This window comes from Paramormyrops kingsleyae, chromosome 23 (assembly GCF_048594095.1).
Source record: "Paramormyrops kingsleyae isolate MSU_618 chromosome 23, PKINGS_0.4, whole genome shotgun sequence".
NCBI lineage: Eukaryota > Metazoa > Chordata > Actinopteri > Osteoglossiformes > Mormyridae > Paramormyrops > Paramormyrops kingsleyae.
Window position 1 is genome coordinate 11,070,048 of NC_132819.1, and position 20,738 is coordinate 11,090,785.

The following is a 20,738-nucleotide window of genomic DNA, read 5'->3' on the forward strand; positions in this document are numbered from 1 at the left end:
ATATTACTGCATAAGAACCTGTAATCTTTGTCCTGTCATTAACATGTAGCATGTAACAAGATTAAACAGAACAAAACAAAAGCATCCACAAAGCATCAAAGTAGATGTTTAATTAGGTACTGTAGAGGTACATATTTGTGCAATTAATATGTAATGAGTGATGGTCGTACATCGATGTGCAGACTGAGCACACAAAACTAAAATTAACCCTAACTTTGCAGGAGCACCATGATGGATCCCATTGCCCTGTTATTATGGGAGCATTAAAGCTTTATGTGGCGTCGTATTTTGACAGTGTGGGACTAAATGCATACATGGCTGCCTGAGGCTTGGGCTCCCTATGAAGCCGCTCTCCTTCGCTCTCGGCACGGTGCGCTCAGCTGTGGGACAGTAGCATAATGGGTTCGTCTTCTGTTTGTTTACCGGCTGCTGGGTGCCCTGAAGCTATTCTTAGCTGCGTTCCTACTGTTCATAGCTCATTATGAATGCCAGGCATTCGCTGTAACATCCCTGTAACATCACTGACTGACAGCCGCGATTGCTGGTAAGAAGCACAAGCTGCACATCTTAATCAGCTACAACAATCCCTGCCACACAAACAAAGGTTTTGGTTCACATAAGAATTTAAGTTTAAGGAATCTGTAATAAGAGTAAATAATGGTGCCAGTCATCGCACAAAACAGTGGTATTTAGAGCACATGCCACCTTAAACTACAGTTTTATTGTACATGGATTATTAATTCTTGATATTCAACTGGCCCTGCTGCTTTGCATACGGTCCCAAGAGAAATGTATATTTATAAAGATAGTAAGATATTGTGCTCACATGCAAACATCCTGCTGCATTTTGGTTTTACCTTCCTTCATCCATCTTGCTTGACTATGGCCGACATCTAGGGGCATTTTCCTGTCTATCTGGTGAGCCTCACTCTAGAAAAAATGCTGAATTCTTTCCCTCACAACATTGTGCCTATAGTATGCTTTCGGGCAGCAGATAAAATGGTGATTTAGGACAATTTATTGTCCCAGGAATGTCTTGTCACTGGACATTGGATCTTGATTGGGTTCGATGTAGTAAAAGTGCTATTATCCAGTTAAATTAACTGGAAGCTTTGCAGGTTTTTATGCCAATTGTATAGTATAGTAACAGCTTAATCATATATATATATATATATATATATATATATATATATATATATATATATATATATATATATATATATATATATATCCATCTGTCATTTTCACATATCAGGGTGATTTCGAGCCTGGAGCTCTTGGGATGCCCAGGGAACACACACTAACTCACTATGACCGATTCACACACACCAGTCCGCTGATTTGTTGACTGTGGTAGAAAAGATGCAAACTCCATACACGCAGCCTGAGGAGGGAATGACACCCACAGCCATGGAGGTGTGAGGTCACAGTGCCAACTGGCCCAGCAGGCAGAAATTCTGTATATGCAGCTTGAATAAGTAAGCAGAGTGTGCACTGTCTCCTATGCTGTGACAAGGCAGCACTGACTGAACTGTCACAGATGGTGATCAGATATGGATGACACCGAGGAATCCGCCCACTCTTTCAGGAAGCCGCGATGGATGTGTGCTGCGGGGGGAGGGGGGCCGGGCGCTCGGTGGGACGTGATGGCCGACGTTCTTCTCTGAGCCTTGCCGAAGGCCCACACCCCCCTCGTGACCTTCTGGGGTATGGGGGTGGTAAGCAGAGTGCGCGTGGGAGCCGTTTTGTTGTGGGGGTGGGCTGTGAGCATGGCAGGAGGGGCCACGGGGGCACCCCACACTCCAGGAGCAGTTTTGATGCAGTGGGCAGTGGTGCCCCCCCCCCCCATCTGTGCGCTATGTCCTCTGCTTTGCCTAGTTCTTCTGTTCTCATGTGTCCCGCCCCCCCCTGACTGTCAGGAATGTTAAAAACAGCCTTCGGTGTTTCGTCCACCTCCATGCTTTATTCATTTTTTACAGAGCAGAGGTCTTCTTCACCTTGTGTAACAACAGCATGATGAAATGCCCTAACAATGACCCCTGGCAGCCGCAATTAATGCATGACTGCCTCTAATCATGCACAGCTTGAGCTGCCACCGCACTGACTGTGTCAGATTGCAGGGGGCTGATTTTTTTCTAGGCAAGGAAGGTACTAGCAGTTATATTTGTACCTTGGACACACCTTGAGCAGTACGTCTCACCATCATATGTGTGAATGGGTCAGTTTGTGCACACCATAACTTACAAGGGCATGATATTTTGATTTAATTTACAAAGGAGTTACTTGTGAATTGGTTACCCTCAAGAAACGTTGACCTGTACCTCCTATTAAACTACTAATGAATAGATTCTTTTAAAGATGTATTCAGACAGTGTTGTCATGACAATTCAAAAAGCAATAAACTGCATGTGCAACTTTTCTCCGGTTAATAAATGTAGTATTTATTTATGCAAATTTAACAGTTGAATCTGAAATTATTTCAGGCGTACTGCTATACAATAGAAAATTAATTGTTTTTTTTGGGTTATACTAATATGTCCAGAAAACATTTTTATAAAAAAGTAAACTTTTTTAAGTATCAACGAAAGCGGTGTGAGGAGCGCGCACTACGTTTCCCACAATCCCCTCGGGTCTTTCGCTCACGTGTCTCTGCTTATTAGACACGTCGCTGAAGTGCTCTGAATCTGCTCAAGAGTGCAGAACTCATTCCAGCCACACTGGGAGGCAGCCCGAAAGCCTGTGTGAGAGGGACTGTTTCACAATTATTGCACGGAGGACAAGCCGGCGATGCGGGTCTTTCCAAAAGCGGGAGTTGGTATGTAAGTCCATTCTCCTTTAAAAATAGGTTTGCGATGTATTCAATTATTAAGGCAAACGTCAATAGACCTAATCTTTGATGCGCTATTAAGATGCCACTGAGGACGCGTTTACTAACCTGCTGGTACGGATGCGGAAGGCTGCGTATTTTAAGGTTTTTATGAGTTATGGGCGTGCATGACAGGTACAAAGTACAGTAGGGTTTAATATGTCACACGTGCTTTGAGTTGAGTAAGTATCTATGGGAGAGTTTTCTCCGGAGGTGTTCAATTGTGGTGTCTTACTCTCTTTAATTTTACACAACAGTATTTAAGTGTATACTTTGAATATCATTTTACGATCATCTTACACGCATTTCCAGCATTATTAATACTGGACGATTACGGAGTAATTATTTTTCCCACAGAAGCGTGCATATTTAGCAGAGAGCAGAGCTGTTTAGAATTCAGTTAATCAGATAATAAATAATGAAAGACGGGGGGGCAGGCATTGCGATTTATAGGTAATCCGAGGCTTTGCGTGTATTTTTTTTAAACTGGAAACATAGGAGATTGACCAAGAGCGATGAAAATCATTATAGCGGAGAGAATATGATTTTCCTCTCACCCTGGCATGTTCATATATATTGCATATTGTACGTTTTTTTTGTTTGTTTTGTTTTTAGACGTGCTTTGATATGTGAATCCAGACTTTTTAAGTGTAGCGTAAACTAAACATGCTTGGAGTGACAGCTTAATAGTCTTAGTTTAGTGCAGTATTTTACTGTTGACAGAAGTGCTTCATGTGTTCATAGGTGAACTGGTGTCCTGAGGCGAAGGGGGGCTCTGGGGTAAGGGCAAGAAAGAAAAAAAAAATCAAATGGCAGATCTGGAGCTTCTTTATTTAGAAAAAACCTGCAGGCAACCCGATCCACCGACCAGTACTGGCTGTGCTTTAAATCAGCAGAGCATCCCCAAGCCAAGCAGCTCAGGTGGAAAGTCAGCCTGCAGGGAGGATGAGTGCAGTCTGGCCCGAGGGACAGCTGGCTGCCAATGGCAAGGCGACGCTCCCCCGAAAGGCGGCGTGGCGTGGGACGGCGACGTTGTAAAGGTGTGCTGCGACGATGAGCTGGAGACGTCCTTCGCCAGTGAAGAGCAAAACGTCGACCTGCGGCGGCCCGTGGAAGGCCCCTTTGGGCCGCTCTGTCCGAACGATGGCAGACAGGAAGTGATGGGGGACCTCTCGTCCATCTCTGACGACGAGCTGGCCTCACAGTCCTCTGAGAAATCGGTGGATTACGGCTTCATCAGCGCAGTGACCTTCCTGGTGACCGGCATCTCGCTGGTGGTCATTTCCTACGCGGTGCCCCGCGACGTCCGCGTGAGCCCCGACGCGGTTTCGGCGCGCGAGATGGAGCGGCTGGAGAAGGAGAGCGCCAGGATAGGGGCCCACCTGGACAGGTGTGTGATCGCGGGGCTCTGCCTACTTACGCTGGGCGGCGTTGTGCTCTCCATGCTGCTCATGGTCTCCATGTGGAAGGGCGAGATGTACAGGCGCAAGGCGTTCGCCTACTCGAAGCAGTCAGCCAAACTGTACGGTTCGATCAATTTCAGGACGGCATCGAGTCCGACTCGGATGTCCCCACACCTGTCTGAGGACGAGGAAGACGGATACATCCTGAACTAACACTGTGGAGCGCTGGTGCATTTTCATTGGTGATTTTAATGATGCAATTCCATTGCTGGTGTCCTGGTTTCAGTATCTGGTTGCTAGGGCAAAAAGCATAACAACTGCAGCAGAGCTTTTAATACCTTTAACTGTTACTGACCTGCGTGTAGCTGTTTTAATGAACGTTCATGTGACACATGACTGAAAGCTTTTATCTGATGACTGAAAACAAGCAGCTGAACTGCCTATTATTTAAGTTCTTATCAATAAGAAAAACTCCCCGTTAAGTTTGTTATACTCTGGAAATCAGTTTTTCTTGTCGTGGTTGTGCTTTCACTTGTTTCGCATGAAGGCAAGATAAACACGAGTGAGTGTTTCCTATGGAGAACCCTACGGATTGGAAAGCCTGGCATTTATTCAGTCCTTTTTTAAAAAAAAAATGTAACAGCAGCCAGCTTTCGGGAATTGACTTGGATGTTTACAGGAAATCATTTTGCTACTAGGCAACGTGTTGTAAACCCCACCATTGGGCTTGGTCATTATAGTGTATTTACTTTTTGTATTGATGCTCTTCAGTAAATATATGCTTGTTCTGGGTCACAACCTCTCTTCATATCTGTGGTGCTTTTATCCATCCATCCATCAATCCAACCATCCACCTACCTTCTGTCTGTCCCAGGAAGCACAGGTCACCTCCAAGGGCACATTCATGCATAGCAGGTCATTTAGAGACTCGTTAGGCTAATCGTGCATCTTTGATCTGTGGGAAGGAACTGGAGAGTCCAGCGGAAGCCGCTGTGGCATGGAGAACGCATGTGAATGCTCAAACCTGGAGGGCTACCCTCCAAGCCACTGCACCCCCTCAGTCATCATGAGTATCATTATTAACTTTCAATGATTTTAAACAGGAGCCCACCCGCCCTCAGCTTGTGCTGAGAAGCTGTGGCTTTATCCTGTGTTGCCATACTAACGCTGCTGGGTTCTGTATTTTCTCTTTAGATGCAGACGTGTCATCACCGCTTGCGTCTCCCAGCTCTGTGGTTGACACACAGAAGGGAGCCTTGTATGCCCAGGTGCTGCAGGAGGCAGAATGAGAGTCGGGAATACAGGCTGCAGTTTGGGATTGGGAGTCAGGAATACAGGCTGGAGTTTGGGATTGGGGGTCAGGAATACAGGCTGGAGTTTGGGATTGGGGGTCAGGAATACAGGCTGGAGTTTGGGATTGGGGGTCAGGAATACAGGCTGGAGTTTGGGATTGGGGGTCAGGAATACAGGCTGGAGTTTGGGATTGGGGGTCAGGAATACAGGCTGGAGTTTGGGATTGGGAGGGGAGTCAGGAATACAGGCTGGAGTTTGGGATTGGGAGGGGAGTCAGGAATACAGGCTGGAGTTTGGGATTGGGAGGGGAGTCAGGAATACAGGCTGGAGTTTGGGATTGGGAGGGGAGTCAGGAATACAGGCTGGAGTTTGGGATTGGGAGGGGAGTCAGGAATACAGGCTGGAGTTTGGGATTGGGAGGGGAGTCAGGAATACAGGCTGGAGTTTGGGATTGGGAGGGGAGTCAGGAATACAGGCTGGAGTTTGGGATTGGGAGGGGAGTCAGGAATACAGGCTGGAGTTTGGGATTGGGAGGGGAGTCAGGAATACAGGCTGGAGTTTGGGATTGGGAGGGGAGTCAGGAATACAGGCTGGAGTTTGGGATTGGGAGGGGAGTCAGGAATACAGGCTGGAGTTTGGGATTGGGAGGGGAGTCAGGAATACAGGCTGGAGTTTGGGATTGGGAGGGGAGTCAGGAATACAGGCTGGAGTTTGGGATTGGGAGGGGAGTCAGGAATACAGGCTGGAGTTTGGGATTGGGAGGGGAGTCAGGAATACAGGCTGGAGTTTGGGATTGGGAGGGGAGTCAGGAATACAGGCTGGAGTTTGGGATTGGGAGGGGAGTCAGGAATACAGGCTGGAGTTTGGGATTGGGAGGGGAGTCAGGAATACAGGCTGGAGTTTGGGATTGGGAGGGGAGTCAGGAATACAGGCTGGAGTTTGGGATTGGGAGGGGAGTCAGGAATACAGGCTGGAGTTTGGGATTGGGAGGGGAGTCAGGAATACAGGCTGGAGTTTGGGATTGGGAGGGGAGTCAGGAATACAGGCTGGAGTTTGGGATTGGGAGGGGAGTCAGGAATACAGGCTGGAGTTTGGGATTGGGAGGGGAGTCAGGAATACAGGCTGGAGTTTGGGATTGGGAGGGGAGTCAGGAATACAGGCTGGAGTTTGGGATTGGGAGGGGAGTCAGGAATACCAAAACTTCCCCTGTTTAGGAGGCTCCTTCTTGACAGTCCAGCTGGAGCTGTGTAACTGCTCCAGTATGATACCATATAATGGTTAGAATCGTAGTTGGCTTTCTATTCTAAAGTGTCAGCTCAGAAACGGAATAATGGCTGCAATAAAGGCTAAATTCTTTCTGCCCAATGGAGGTGTGAGGCTCTCTGTCCCCGCGGCGCCTCGGCACTGCGAGCAGCAGGAACGCAGGCGATCAGGGCCGCCTGCCGCACTGGAAGGCAGCAATTACAGTGGCACCCTGCCTCCTGCCCCGCTGCTGGACAATAACGAGGACAGACGCATGGGTCTCCCTTGGCAACAAAATGCTGCATTTGTAAGGTGCCAGTGTGTCACCTGTCCCCGCTGAGTCTTTGGGTTTGCAGTGATCAAACAGTGAAGGGATGCAGATGTAAGTGAGTCGGACTTAATTTTACATGCGGCTGAGAGGCGGCCTGGGTGGATCTGAACGGCAGCCAGCCAGCAAGCTGCGTTGGCTTTGGGAACTTCCAGGGCTTGCTGAGCCCTTCTTCTTCAGCAATGTCAGTTCTGTCCATGTATGGGAGGGATTATAATGGGTTTGGGGACAGCAGTTGTCCCCCTGTGGGACAGCGACGTGCCTCCTGGGGTTTTGGCCTTTGCAGATGCCGACAGGTGCAGAAGTCGTCCAGGTGCATTAGCAGAATGCTCCTCGTTACTTAAAACTGCACTGTTTGTTAATGAAAAAAATCCTCACACCCTGACATAGCAAATTCATGTGTATTTGTCTGTGTGATAAAAATGCATTTTTCATTTTTGAAATATTTCGTTGGTTTTCACTACTTGTGAAAAATGTGTGTTCCCCCCCCCCCCCCGTAAATAGCTCCTGTTGCTCTGAAGTTTGTTGCATAGCAACGGTCGGGGAAGTCGGAAAATTACCTTGTAAGGATGAGGAGGGGAAAGGAAATATTCTTGAATAAAGACAGCAGTCATTTTTCATAAAGCATTTTGAAGATAATCCACATAATGAATTAATTTATATCAGGATGCTGAAATATTGTGTCAGTCTTTCTTTTATGATTTATATGGTTAAAAAATATAACTATCCCTGGTCTTGATAAAACCAGTTTAAATAAATAAATAAGCAAGCAAGCATATCATACCCACCCAGTATATAATACAGCATGCTACCTTATAATGTCTCTGGAGAATAGAGTTTCAAGGTTGCATGTAGTCAAACAATGAATCTTTCCATGATATCATCCTGTGAACTTCAGTTAACACTTTGCTGGGTTCTAGACTGCTGCTTACCTAGTGTATGTTTTAGTAAAAATGTCAAAAACACTATGTATTCCAATTATTATGTAATTAAAATGGCTAAATTACTGAATTGGTTACAGTAAATCTTTGGAACAGATGGAATCAGTGGTTGAAGAAGAATGAAGGTTGACACTCAGCATTGAGTCCTGCTTAGCCATGGAGCTGAAATGTATCAAAGTGCTCTGTGAACATTATCTCCCATATGCCGCATGGAACTCTGTCACAATCCAGTCCCACGGAGGCTCTGAGAGTGAACTATAACCATAGAAACCAGATCATCTAGTTGCTAGGAGAAACTATTGTGCGGTGAGACCTTTTTGACAAACTCTTCAAAGTCCTGAGTTGCATCACAATTGATGGTGTCTTAAACACTTTGATGTCACCAGGCAGCCCGCAGGGAGGTGAGCTGCACGTTTTCTCCTGATAATCCCATGTTATGAGACCTCAATGGAGTGTCACCAGGCTCAGAACGCCTGCAGAACGTGTCTCAGGTGGAGGGCAGAGCTGTGCAGTCAGCTTCTCTGCAAATGGTCATGTGGTCCCGGCCCTTTCATCCATTTTGTGCTGATAGCCCAGATCTTACTCTAATTACATACTTCCACAAGAGGTGGAATCCCTCCAAAGTGAGCTCTTGTCACCAGGATCTTAATACAAGATCATTTAGTCTGGATATTTTAAAGTGTGTGCTAAGTTCTGTCATGGATTCATCCATCTTAACCAATTAGCCTACCTGCATGTCTTTTTATGTGGGAGAAAAAAACTGTGTGCTGGGATAAAACATCCAACCATCTCTCTCTCTCTCTCTCGCTCTCTCTCTCTCACACACACACACATACACACAACAGGAGTGGAATCTGAAGCCTCAAACCTGGAAATGCGAAGCAGCCATGCTCCTGATTAAGCCTCCGTAGAGTGTGTACATGAGTCACGTTTGTAACACTTGCATATAAATAATCTCTTGAATAATCACCTTTTATGTGTCTATTGTTGAGCCTGTTAGTGGAAAATCTAAATAAGCTGCTGGGTCAGTTTCTAATCATGTTGCTGAAATATCAGCCGCACTCAGCCAGGCCTTCATTCCTGTGCAGATGAAGGATGACTGAAGTACAGGACATACGAAAAGGCCTAGCTGCGGAATACACTGGATTTTGAATCCCTTTGCTTTTCACTTAAATGTACTGATTACTGAATTACACATCCTAAAATAAACTTGCTGAATTTAGGTGGTATACAGATTTATCCAGGAAGGGAATCACACTCTCTGTGCCATAATTCTGCGATATGTATAATTGAAAAGGGGGAAGATGAAGATTAATTTCTGACTGTGACAGTTTTACTTACCTTGCCTGTGATTTGTGGGGCTATCGGGGTCCGTGTGGCTGTGGAAGCTCAGAACCGTCTCGTTCTAATTGCATCCTTTGCTACCCCAAAGCCACACCCAGGGAAGTTTCTAGCTATTGAACAGATCAGATGCTGAGTCAAATTCACCTGGGGGTTGAGTTTTTTTTTTTTTTTAAGGAAGCCCGGCATCAGGGCTAAAATATGCAGGGCTGTAGCCACGTTCTTGGCCACGGGCACCGCCTGCCCTCATCAAGGCGCACAGAGGACACGCCAGAGTCTGCTTTACTTACCGTTATATCATATTCCCCCCCCCCATGTGTTATTGTTCTGTATTGGAGAACCACTAACAGTCTCCGCTTTTCACCTGTTTGCTTGGAAGTCAGCGTTACCTTTTCTGTCCAACCTGTGAAGCCAGAACAGCCCACAGACTTGGACCATAACAACATGATAAAAATAGATGTTTACTGTAGTGACTGCTTTGCATTTTCCATTTTGAACTTCATCCAATCTTTTATCCAAATTTTTTTTGTGAGTACTTAAGCAATATAGGGTTGCTGTATACATAACATAAACAGTTTACTTTTAAAATGATGCGTAATAAACTGTGGGTTATGATAATGAATTGTGATACTGTCGTGGTGTCTAAGTGTACTTTGTCATCAACCTTCGCGGTGTGTTTCCCATCATGACCAGTGACTCCCTTCTATTGAATAACAAAGAAAAAATTCCAGTGAGGCTCTGCCGTCCTTCAGCTCACAATGTCCACATTAGTCTTGGAAAGAATAGGAAATCCTCCACATCATTCTCCCTTTCCGAACACAATTTGGGAGACAAAGAAAATACCTGACAGGTCTTTCAGAAGATAAGATTTCTTTTACTGTATTTGCAGATTTCCCAGCAGCAGAGTGTCCTCATCCCAAAATGTGAACCTCCAAACCAAGAAAATGGACAGATTAAACACCTTCGAACTACAGTATAGGCCTAGGGACACCCCCTGTCAATCTCTTTGTAGGCTTGGTCATGCCTTCATCTCCCGGCGCCTACGTCTTCCCCCCATGTCCAACGTCCTTCACATGCACAATCCGCTTTGCAGCTCCAGCCGTCTCGACGCCCTGAGACCCTGCACCATTCCACACACTAGGCACGCCGTCCGTGAAACTCCTTTTGCCAAAAACACTAAAACTATGTTGCTGACAAGGGAATAATTAACACATGATTGATACAATCAGCCTTAAACACACTCATTACAATCATATTCCAGTACCATCAATTCTCTAAATGAAATACAATCAGCCAATATGTACTAAAGCAGCCTCGAAGCTTAGGAGACATTTTCCCTGGTTCTTTCTGCAAATCTGCTTGGCCCATGCGGAGGTTTTGTTATCCAGCAAACTGCTGAGGAGGCTTCTCTCTCTCTCGGGAAAGTCGCAGGCACAGGCAAACAACCTCTGTACCAGCAGCACACAGCACAGCACAAGGGCAGCATATTCAGACATTGATCTTCCTGCCTAAGGCCTAAAATACAAGTGAGTCTTGCTTAAGCCCCCATCCAGACTACCCCCCCCCCCCATTCCCTCAAAAAGTCTTAAGTGAAATTACTTGTTCCACATTGGTATCTAATGCAGGGAATTCAAAAGGAGAATAAAGAAAGTTTAATGCAAGGAATATAAATGAATGAAAAGGCTTTAAATGGAACTTAAAAGGAATTTAATGCAGGCATTTTATCGGAGTACTAGCAACATTTGGGTACATTCAGAGTGCAGATTCTCCTCAGAGTATGAGAGATTTCTTAGACAGTCAAGAATGTGTATTTATTTAGCAGACAGTTTTAGCCAAATGGACACACAATCGAGGAGGCTGAGTTAGCCAGGGCCTGCAGTGACTGGGGTTCAAAGCCCAAGGGCCCAACAGTGAAATCACTCAGCCAGCAAGAAGATTTGAACCTGCAACCTTATTTTCACAGCGGGCCTGATCCAGGAGCCACGCACCACCCACACAGAAACCACTGCACATACAGTATGTGTATGATCTTCTGTACACCTGTACTACCTGCTTTTATCGTGGAGCGTGTTGCCCGGAGGTTTGGTCCACGTGTGAGGTTAGGTGATCATGTTTGTGAGACTTGATGCTCTGAGGGCTGGCGGTGTTCTGTAAGGAACGAGACGACAGTAGGGAGGATGGAACGGCACTGGGTAAGTCGCTGGAACCCAGCCATTACCTGAGTAATTGCCTCTCTTGCTTTTAGTTAGAGCGGCTCTTCAAACGATTGCCACCGCAGTGCTGACATCCCATGCCAATACACACTCAACCTTGGTCTTGCTCCGTCTTATTCTATAAGTCTGTGGCTGACGGCTTCACCAACCCACAGGGAAGGAGAACTTCCTAGAAGAGGAATACCACCCGGTGCCAAGAATGTGACAAAAATGTTTGGGATGATGGAAGAGTATTGTGGTCTCGTACAGTCACTCTGGGGAGAAAGAGTCCATTTGTGCGTAAATGTCATAAATAAAGATGAACAGTCCAGCTATATTTTAGTACGAGCTTGGATCCTGGGTTTGGTCACAGCCTGCTGGCATAACTGTCACTCTTACTTTCAGGGAAATGTTATTGCTATTTTACTGCCATTTTGAATTGTCATAGCAAAACTAAATCAAGCGTAATCTATGAGGTACTTTCCAGTAGTGTTCACTGTGGTACAAATGCACTTATCTGTAGCCGTGACTCCTGCCATCGCTGCTGAAATTAATGATTTTTTTCCCCCCAGACATCTTCCACTTTAGATGTCTTTTCATTTGCTCAGTTTGAACCTCCCAAAACAAAATTATGCTACAACAAAGTAGCTCCACTGAAGCGCCACTCTGGTCTTGCACTGATGCATTTTTTTTATTGTTTGCACAAACATCTGTATCAGCCCCTTTTCTGCCAGGTTGTTTCAGATCCGTCATGAATATTTCATTATGTTTCTCTGCTGGCCGGTGGCCTGACCGTCGCCTGGCTGTCTTCCTGGAGTGGGCCGCTGACGGAAGGCCCTCCTACCGGCCCCCAGAGACCCCGGGCAGAACGCTGCGGCTGCTGCGGGGTGGTGGCAGCTCGCGATGAAGGCGGCAAAGGGATGGGGAGATCCAGGGAGAGTGCCAGGACACAGGGCCACTCGATGTGGGTCAGTGCGTACCAGAGAGGCAGCGAGGCCTGAGAAGATCAATGCAGGAGCGCAGAGAGGGGGCCTGGGTGCACGGCTCTTTGATCAGCCCCCCCCCATTATACACGGTGACTAAGCTCTGATTCTTTCCGTCGCGTCGGATTAGAAGGTTGAACTTTCAAAGTGCGGTGGGGAAATTGGAGGGAGCTTCAGCGACTAGTTCTGAAGGCTTTGATTTTTTTTTCTCAATTATTTTCAATAGCACTTATTTGATTCTTATATTATGATGCAATCAAACAACAAGAGCAACAGACTGGCAATAAGCCAATAAAACGTGTAGTTATTTGCTATCAGTTGGAGATGCCTCTTTGGTTTTCACACCTTCATTTCATTTTGACAGGCTCTGTGAAGGACAGAGCCTCATGGTCTATGAAAGACAGGGCCTCGTGCTCTGTGAAGGACAGAGCCTCATTGTCTGTGAAGGACAGGGCCTCGTTGTCTGTGAAGGACAGGGCCTCGTGCTCTGTGAAGGACAGAGCCTCATTGTCTGTGAAGGACAGGGCCTCGTGCTCTGTGAAGGACAGAGCCTCATTGTCTGTGAAGGACAGGGACTCGTGCTCTTGATTTAATTAGCGACTGGGTTGATACCTGGCAGATGAAATTTAAAATAGATAAATGTAAGGTAATCCATGCAGGGAGCAGAAAAATAAAGTACAGATATTATATGGGTTCTTCTGAAATAAAGGTAGCTGATTATGAGAAAGACCTCGGTGTGTGAGACATGGAGGCACCAAGTCTCACTCTCGCCAGTGTGGGGAAGCAATAAAAAGGCCAATAGGATGTTGGGTTACATCTCTAGGTTTGTGGAGTTTAAGTCAAGGGAGGTGATGCTACTGTATGATTATACAATTCCTTGGTAAGACCCCACCATGAATATTGTGTGCAGGTTTGGTCACCATACCTTTAAAAGGCACTGGAAATAAAAGCAGCAGATTAATGGATGATTTTTTTTTCAGACAGGTGTGTGTGTTTTTGGTAACAGTTCACACTGGAGGAGCAGCAGTGTGCATCCATTCTGTTTTACTCTTTCGCAAGACACCAAAAAGTTGGTGAGAAGAACCTTTCACATGGCTTTAAATATGGGAGCTTTTAAATATAGATGCAGTTTTCAGGCAAGGTTAGCAAAGACAAAATCCAATTTCACAGTTGTTTCACTTTCACATGGAGATTTAAGCCACTTAGATCACCATTTTATTAGACACTATATCATAAGGATCTCATAGTCAAAATAATAAAGGTTCTTTATTGTTATCCATTATTTAACACATTCTGGTGGCTTCTATGATACAAAAACCTCCTGTCAACAGTAAATAAAGCATATTAATAATAGTTATATTAATTATACAATCAATCAAACCAATGATCCAAACATATAAACATACATATATTTCCATAACGAAGAATGCACTACTGTTTATGCTGAAAATATTAGATAACTATCGATTATATCATGTATCAGTTTAAATGGCAATATCATTCGACGTCTGTAGTATTAGATTTGTGCAAAGAATATGCTGGGAACAGCGCCGTGTAATCATCTAATTCTCTCAGAGTATAAACAGCATCTGCTAAAACTTTATGTTTTATGTAGCATTTTAAAGGAAAGACAAAAGAAGAAAACTGAGGAATGTTCATTGAAGTATTCAGTCTCTTAAATTCATCATTTGGTGGAAATGCTTTCAAATGCAATTTCAGCTGCATGACATTGTTTTGGTTTAGGCAATTTTAGTTGCAGATTTTTCTGTTTGAGAAGGTAGAGAATTACCTAGTTGAATAAGACTCGCCATAACCCTGTATTGGATAAATGTTGTGCAACAGGCATGGATTGAAGGATGGTAATTATTGTCCATGGCTATGGTGATAAATCAGATAGGTATTTCCGAATCACAGCAGTTATATAATTCTAGGAAAAGCCCAGCAGTCCTGCCTAATAGCCTATATACACTCTCACCTTCTTCAATCAAGAAATGAAAGCAACGCAAACATGCACTAATTATAAAACCAGGAAGATGGCACAGCCGCTCAATTACTGGAATCAATATCTTCGGTTTGATGTCATAACTGTGGTTTGAGGTGGGATCTGCGCAGATGAGGCTGCTGCAAATGATATTTTGTCCTGGCAATAACCCAATAAAGCCCATTATAACTAATGGGAAAGTGGCATGTGCCCTTTTCCTCTTCCAGTCACCCCCTTTATCATTCACAGAGCCCTGAGTTGCTGTGTATTTCACAAGAAGGTATCAGTGTTAAGGGTCAGGGCTCAGCTCTGCAGTGCATGTAATTCATCAGATCGGCCAGTGAAAGAGAGGAACAGAAAAGGTGCCGGATTCAGCTCTGCCTGATGGCCTTTACGTACCCAGGAAGTCGTCTGAGATGAGAGCACGCACCCTTCAGTTGATGACTCATCCTCCACAGACTGAGTTAGGAGCATCATTAAACTTCCTCTGTGAGAACCGTCGCTGCGACAGTGGCCTTCAGCACTAAATAAAGGCTGTATTTCCCTTGACCAAGGTTAAAAGTAGTATGTGTGTTAAGAATAAACTAAACTCAATGGAAGAGTTCAACAACATCCATACACCAAACATAGCCAAAGCATGATGCAGCTGAAATTTCATCCAAAAAACAAACAAGGTAGACCTCTTTGGTGCATTTGGTGATAAATTCAATAAGGTGGATTTCAATGCTCCCTTCTAATCAAACAAATTGTAGGAGACCTTTGCTTCAAGGCTTGCAGATGGCAGGAAATGAATGCCGACCAAGAAAAGAAATGTGCAGGCTTTTATGATATTGGATGGAAAAGTGGAATTAAAATGAAAAGCTCAAATGTATGCCAAAATCATTCAGTCCATTTCAATGGGAACAGACTTGATGAATTATGGAGCCGGTGAGTTCTCAACAGGGAAGTGTTGTCAAGGTGACCTTGGGGCCTCTGGAAGGGCTCTGTTTGAAGTTATTGCTGCCCTCTGCCCACTCATTTTTGGATGGTGCTGCATGAATGAAAATTTGGAGTGATGTAGTCATTTAATCAGTGATTTATGATCCATATCCATTAAAAACTACTTTGGGAAAACATCTAGCTAGAAATTCAACTACACTTGACAGACTGAAGGATGAATGTAGAATATATAAATTTGACAAAGAAAGCATGAAAATAGTAAGCGTCACCATCCTCTTTAAGGACATTCCAGTCTATATATGAGGTTAGTCAGAAAAATCCTGTGTGCGTGTGTTTGTGTGTGCGTGTTTGTGTGTGCGTGTGTGCATGTTTGTGTGTGTGTGTGTGTTTGTGTGTGTGCGTGTGCGTGTGTGTGTGTGTAGCGTAATCAGCTGGGAGAAGCCAGAAATGACACAGATCATGAATCTTCCTCTTCATTTCAACTTGGCAGCACGATCTTTGTAAAGACAATACTTTTTACTAACAAGCTGCAGGCCTTAAGCTCCTGCCTCAGCCCTGTTCCAACCTCAGTAACCACGAAACACTAATTAACCACGGTGAGAGACTATTGCATGAAGCTTGAGCTGGTGCCACTTTGCCTGATGGGAGCTCGGTGACATCACCTTTTGTAGCAGGTTAGTGGCTCTGGCATTACATGCCTCCTGCCCCCACCTTGCCCCCCCCGCCCCCAGGCCGCGTGACCCCTAATCCTGGCAGTAAGGAGGTGTGTCCATCATGTAGGTGGGATGGGGTGCCGGGGTCTGGGGGGCAGCTCACAGTCCCGGCGGACGCCAGGTGTGGCCGCTGTTTCCTTATAAATGGGCTAAATGGTCTCGGTGGACCATGGCAGACCCGTGCCCAGGCTCAGTATGTAAAGGTGTGGCTGCAGCACTACAGCGGGTCCCATCCACCACACGGGACAGCTCTATCTTTTCCTGGCCCGTTGTCTGCCCACCGCTAGTGTGTGACCGGCTCTTCGTCAAGCTCTGGCTCCAGCGATTCGCTGAACTCCAGCTGCAGCGACATATCTGTGTGAGCCCAGTGGCTCCTACAGGCGCCCGGAGCAGGAGAACATCTCAGTTACTGGCTTCTCTGCTGATTCCAAAATGCCCGATACCCATGTGGTTTCCCCACACCAATAGGAACCGTCATACCGTGTCCCCCCAGCAGGGGGACTGCAGGCTGTCGATCAGCAGCAGGCAGTCCCACTGGGACCAGTCCAGTCCAAAAGGAGAGCCCTCAGCGCCCCCTAGCTTCTGCTACCTCTAGAGCCACCCAAACAGTTCTGATGTCTCTGTGTCAACCTCCCACGTCCTCCACATTTCCAGCACACTGGTGCTCTGAACAAAGGTGTAGATTTGGGTTTTCCAGTAGGGATGTGTGTAGTACCATGCATGTCTTTAGGGGGGTGGGGGTGGGGGGGTTGCGGCTGATTTTGTCCCTATTAATGTTGAAAGCAAGCCTAGTCCCTTAGCTATGAAGCACCATCAGCCCTCAGCCTGTCGTCACGGCGAGAGGAGCCTCATCTTGGCTTGGCTGTCGACGTGAGGCTTCGGTGCTGGAGAGAAAGGGCCCGGCTTTCTGCAGAGCCTCAGAGCACCTTGCCGTCTGCCCCAGGAGTGAGTCTGTGAAGTTATATATACACACAGCTGAAAATGGTGGTATAGTAGCATTACAAACGTATTAGCCTGCTCCTAATCGCATCCTCACTGCACAAACACTAATGACTCCACATAATAATGACATCAGCACATCCGCATTTATCAGCTCCAGGCTGCATGCGCTCGTCCAGTTTGATCACATTTGTGATTCGGTCTCTGGGGACGAGGCTGCAAATGATTAGGCTCCTGACGGAAAGGAGCTTATTAGCAGCGGTCAGCTGTACTTCCTGCTCTACTGACATTATACTCTCCTGATTCCTGAGAATAAGTCCTCTGTCTTTTTTCCTTCAGCATCTGTGTAGCAAAATGTCTTCAGCTTCCAAGTTTGTTTCAGTCATACCTTTTATCTATGAGTACATTTCTCTAGGAATATATATTTAATAAGTTTTTTTAAGTATTAAGTGTTTTTGAGTATTATTCAAGCTTAATATTTTACAGCAGTAGTAATAGGTGTCCTATTTCTTACTCCTCTCTACGTTTTGTGCCTATTGCTGAGAATGAAGAGTGTTAAAACCGCTCTACACTGACCTGCAGATGGCGCTGTTGTACAGGTCTGCTAATCGGGTTCACCACCGTATGGTTTAAACAGATTATTTGAACTTCGCTTTTAATAAGGGAATTTACAAATAAAATATATTTTATGTGCATTTCTAAAATGTTGCCGCAGAGGCATGAATAATTACATTAATTCTTAAAATACACTATTTTACGCTCCTAAATGTGACCGTCTGGCACTGTAATTTAGCAGTGCCGAACATTTTGAAATAAACGACCTTTCTGTGTTTCCCTCATAAATCACTTCTAAAATTCAGTGCTTAACTTTCTCACACGTCAGTTAAAGATTAGTTAATTATATAATAATTTATGAGGCGTAATTATCAAAAGTGTAATTATCAAAAGTTACAACAAAACAGGAGTCAAAGAAACTGGGTTTTAATTAGACAACCCCATTCAACTGATACGTTTATTTCAATATTTAAAGATTCATTATTTAATTTATGGTGTCTTAATGACACATCCTGAAAATTAATTTCTGCTTGAAGTTCTCATCCCGAGGTCAGGATATTGACAGAAAAATAAAACATCGCAGTACTCCAAGGGCGCCTATGGCGAGAGCGAATAGCTTCCTGTGTAGGGGAGGGGAGGGGAGGGGGGGGGGCTTGTTGCTGAGATTGTTAGTGTTCCACAGCTGGACGACTATTGACGGCGCCGAGCTTAGCTTTGCATGTTTAAAGGCACGGCGCGCGAGTTACACAGAGTGGGGCTGCACGCGAGCCAATGGCGTCACACAAGGCGGCACGTGCACAAACACACCCCCCCGGCTTTGCTTTGATCGTTTAACTGGCGTGTCAGCACCATGGACAGCTACATAATAGATAAACCAGCCAAGAACATCATCGTTATAACTAAATATAACATATATAGTTAAATTTCTGGTTAGTTTTTAGCATATACGATCATTGCCGAAGACATAAATACACAGAGATATAGCCCAATATAAATAAAAGAGCTTTCAAACTATTTTCACCTGCTGTTCATATTTTCATAGTTGCCATTGAGAGAATAACAGCTAGCATATGCTGTTTTTACAAATGGTTACATTATTCTTAAATAAAAATTTGAATTGCAAATACCTTGGGATATATTTTGGGAAACTTGGCAGGAATGGATTAATAATACAACGCAGGATTTTGTCTGATTAAAATAAGTGTGGTGGCCTAAATTCCACGAAGCATTTGTAGGGAAAAGCCCAGAGCAGCTGAGCAGCACGGATCAGCGTATATGTACCCTCACTCCACACTGCCACCTCAGGAAAGCACACCTCTCCACCCACGGCAGCTACACTTCTGTGCTCCATCCGGCATGAGGGAGGGGAATAAACTTTTATTTTTGTTATTTAATTTTTTTTCCCTTCCTTAGGCAATACGTTCAACCAAAGTGACATGAGATTTTAGCTTTGATTTGGCTGATTGCTTTAACTGGAACAGCACAGGATCAGTACTTTGCCCAAGGGTTCAACAGTGTAGCCTCCATGGGGATTTGAACTGGAAACCTTGAGTTTACTAAACTGTTTCCTTGACCACCCGGATCCGGTTCTCCTCTAAAAGCTTCTGGTGACCCAAAGGAGAACAAGCCTCGCTGGTCTCCACAAAACGAGCCACGACCATAAATTTAAACCACACATTTGTGCTTCTGTAAGTAAAGATGGAAGGACTGAAGTCATTTGAAGGCTGTGAAACTGCACACTGCCCTGGAGAAATGTACTTCATGGGCCACGACGCTCCAAAATGCTCTTCAAGTGGCACCTTTGGAAAAATGTGCCTTTAATCTTTTGCAGCTTTTACTAGGAGGAGAAATGCCATTAAGGGTTAGGGGCCTCTGAGGCACGATCAGCGTCACGGCGTGTGATTTACACCCGCGCCATGCCGCACTGACAGACCCGGCAGCTTCTGAGACCGCGTGATGACGGGGGAGAAGTGTGAATCATCTGCCCCGCCGGCGAAAGTGTGTCTCGCGGAAACCACAGTGCTCACATCGCCCTCCGCCCCACTGTCAACAGGTTCCCGATGCCAGCCCACAATGGCACAGCACAGAAGCTGTCCCCTACGGTTTTCCTATCATGGTTGTTTTGGTGCGTGTTGATTGTTTTAGTGAAAGTCGAACGTCGTGACGTCCGACAAGTAAAAACCATGCTGGATATAACAATACTCAAAGGAAACATTTGAAAAACTGAATGTCTGGAAAATGCCCATCAGACTGACAGACATCAGGCCTGTGCATGACACCAGAAACAGCTCCTTGTTTCCCCAGGCCATCACTTAATGCTCTTCACACATATTTAAGTTAAACCAAATAGTGGAAAAGTAAAGATACAGTGTAAGAAAAGATTGTAGGGAAATACAAACAGGGTGAAATACCAGGATACCAGAAGTAAACTCAATTTCACACTGAAATCTAATATAGGCAGCTGAAAGCTAGCAAGGCAAATGAATGACATATGTCAAAATATGGCCTTACTGTGAACAACATGGTTTTATTCAGCTATTTATTATACGATAATAAATAAATCCTACTCAAATCTTGTCTGGAATCTTTAAGCTCCCAGAGAAATGAACTTTGTTTTACTTGGAATTTCAAAATGTGTATGCAAGTATGAACTGGGTAACATTTATCTTGGGATAATAATTATGGAGTATACTGACTGATGAAAGAATGTAACATAGGAATTTCATTTCATTAGATGAATGAAAAGTGAAGAATCTCCTGTCTTACATAAGAGACAAATCAAAGGGGTCATTTTGGGTGCAAATATAACGCAGCTGAGATAGCAGTAACTCATTAACATAAACCTCACGTTAAACCTCATGTTATAATTACTGCCTCTTTCCAGTAATAAAATCTTTGTCTTTTTGTATGACCACATTAAATAGAAGCAGTATATACAAATAAATTGCAACAATTGTCAAGCAATGTGCCCAAAAATAAGAAATACATATACAAATAGATAAACAATAGAAATCACTATGAA

The 20,738-nt window shown here is 44.8% G+C and overlaps 1 protein-coding gene across 6 annotated transcripts; it reads left to right on the forward strand.

Moving 5' to 3' along the window:
* The first annotated feature begins 2,176 nt into the window (after nt 1-2,176).
* LOC111839673 (transmembrane protein 74) lies at nt 2,177-5,784 on the forward strand. Of its 6 annotated transcripts, none has more exons than XM_023803779.2 (4): nt 2,200-2,218; nt 2,661-2,815; nt 3,611-3,646; nt 3,760-5,784. In XM_023803779.2, exons 1-4 carry the CDS (start codon nt 2,215-2,217, stop codon nt 4,480-4,482), a joined length of 918 nt encoding a protein of 305 aa, XP_023659547.1. In that variant the 5' UTR covers nt 2,200-2,214; the 3' UTR covers nt 4,483-5,784. The 6 variants fall into 6 exon arrangements, with proteins under 6 accessions (XP_023659549.1, XP_023659551.1, XP_023659547.1 ...); XM_023803780.2 differs by having other exon boundaries at nt 3,763-5,784; XM_023803781.2 differs by lacking the exon at nt 3,611-3,646 and having other exon boundaries at nt 2,177-2,218.
* Nucleotides 5,785-20,738: the final 14,954 nt, after the last annotated feature.

What these genes read in the sequence shown, in the direction of transcription:
- LOC111839673 (XM_023803779.2), top strand. An exon ending in CTTTCCAAAAGCGGGAGTTG is followed by an intron (nt 2,816 to 3,610) that starts GTATGTAAGTCC and finishes ATGTGTTCATAG; the next exon opens with GTGAACTGGTGTCCTGAGGC. An exon ending in AGGCGAAGGGGGGCTCTGGG is followed by an intron (nt 3,647 to 3,759) that starts GTAAGGGCAAGA and finishes GCTTTAAATCAG; the next exon opens with CAGAGCATCCCCAAGCCAAG.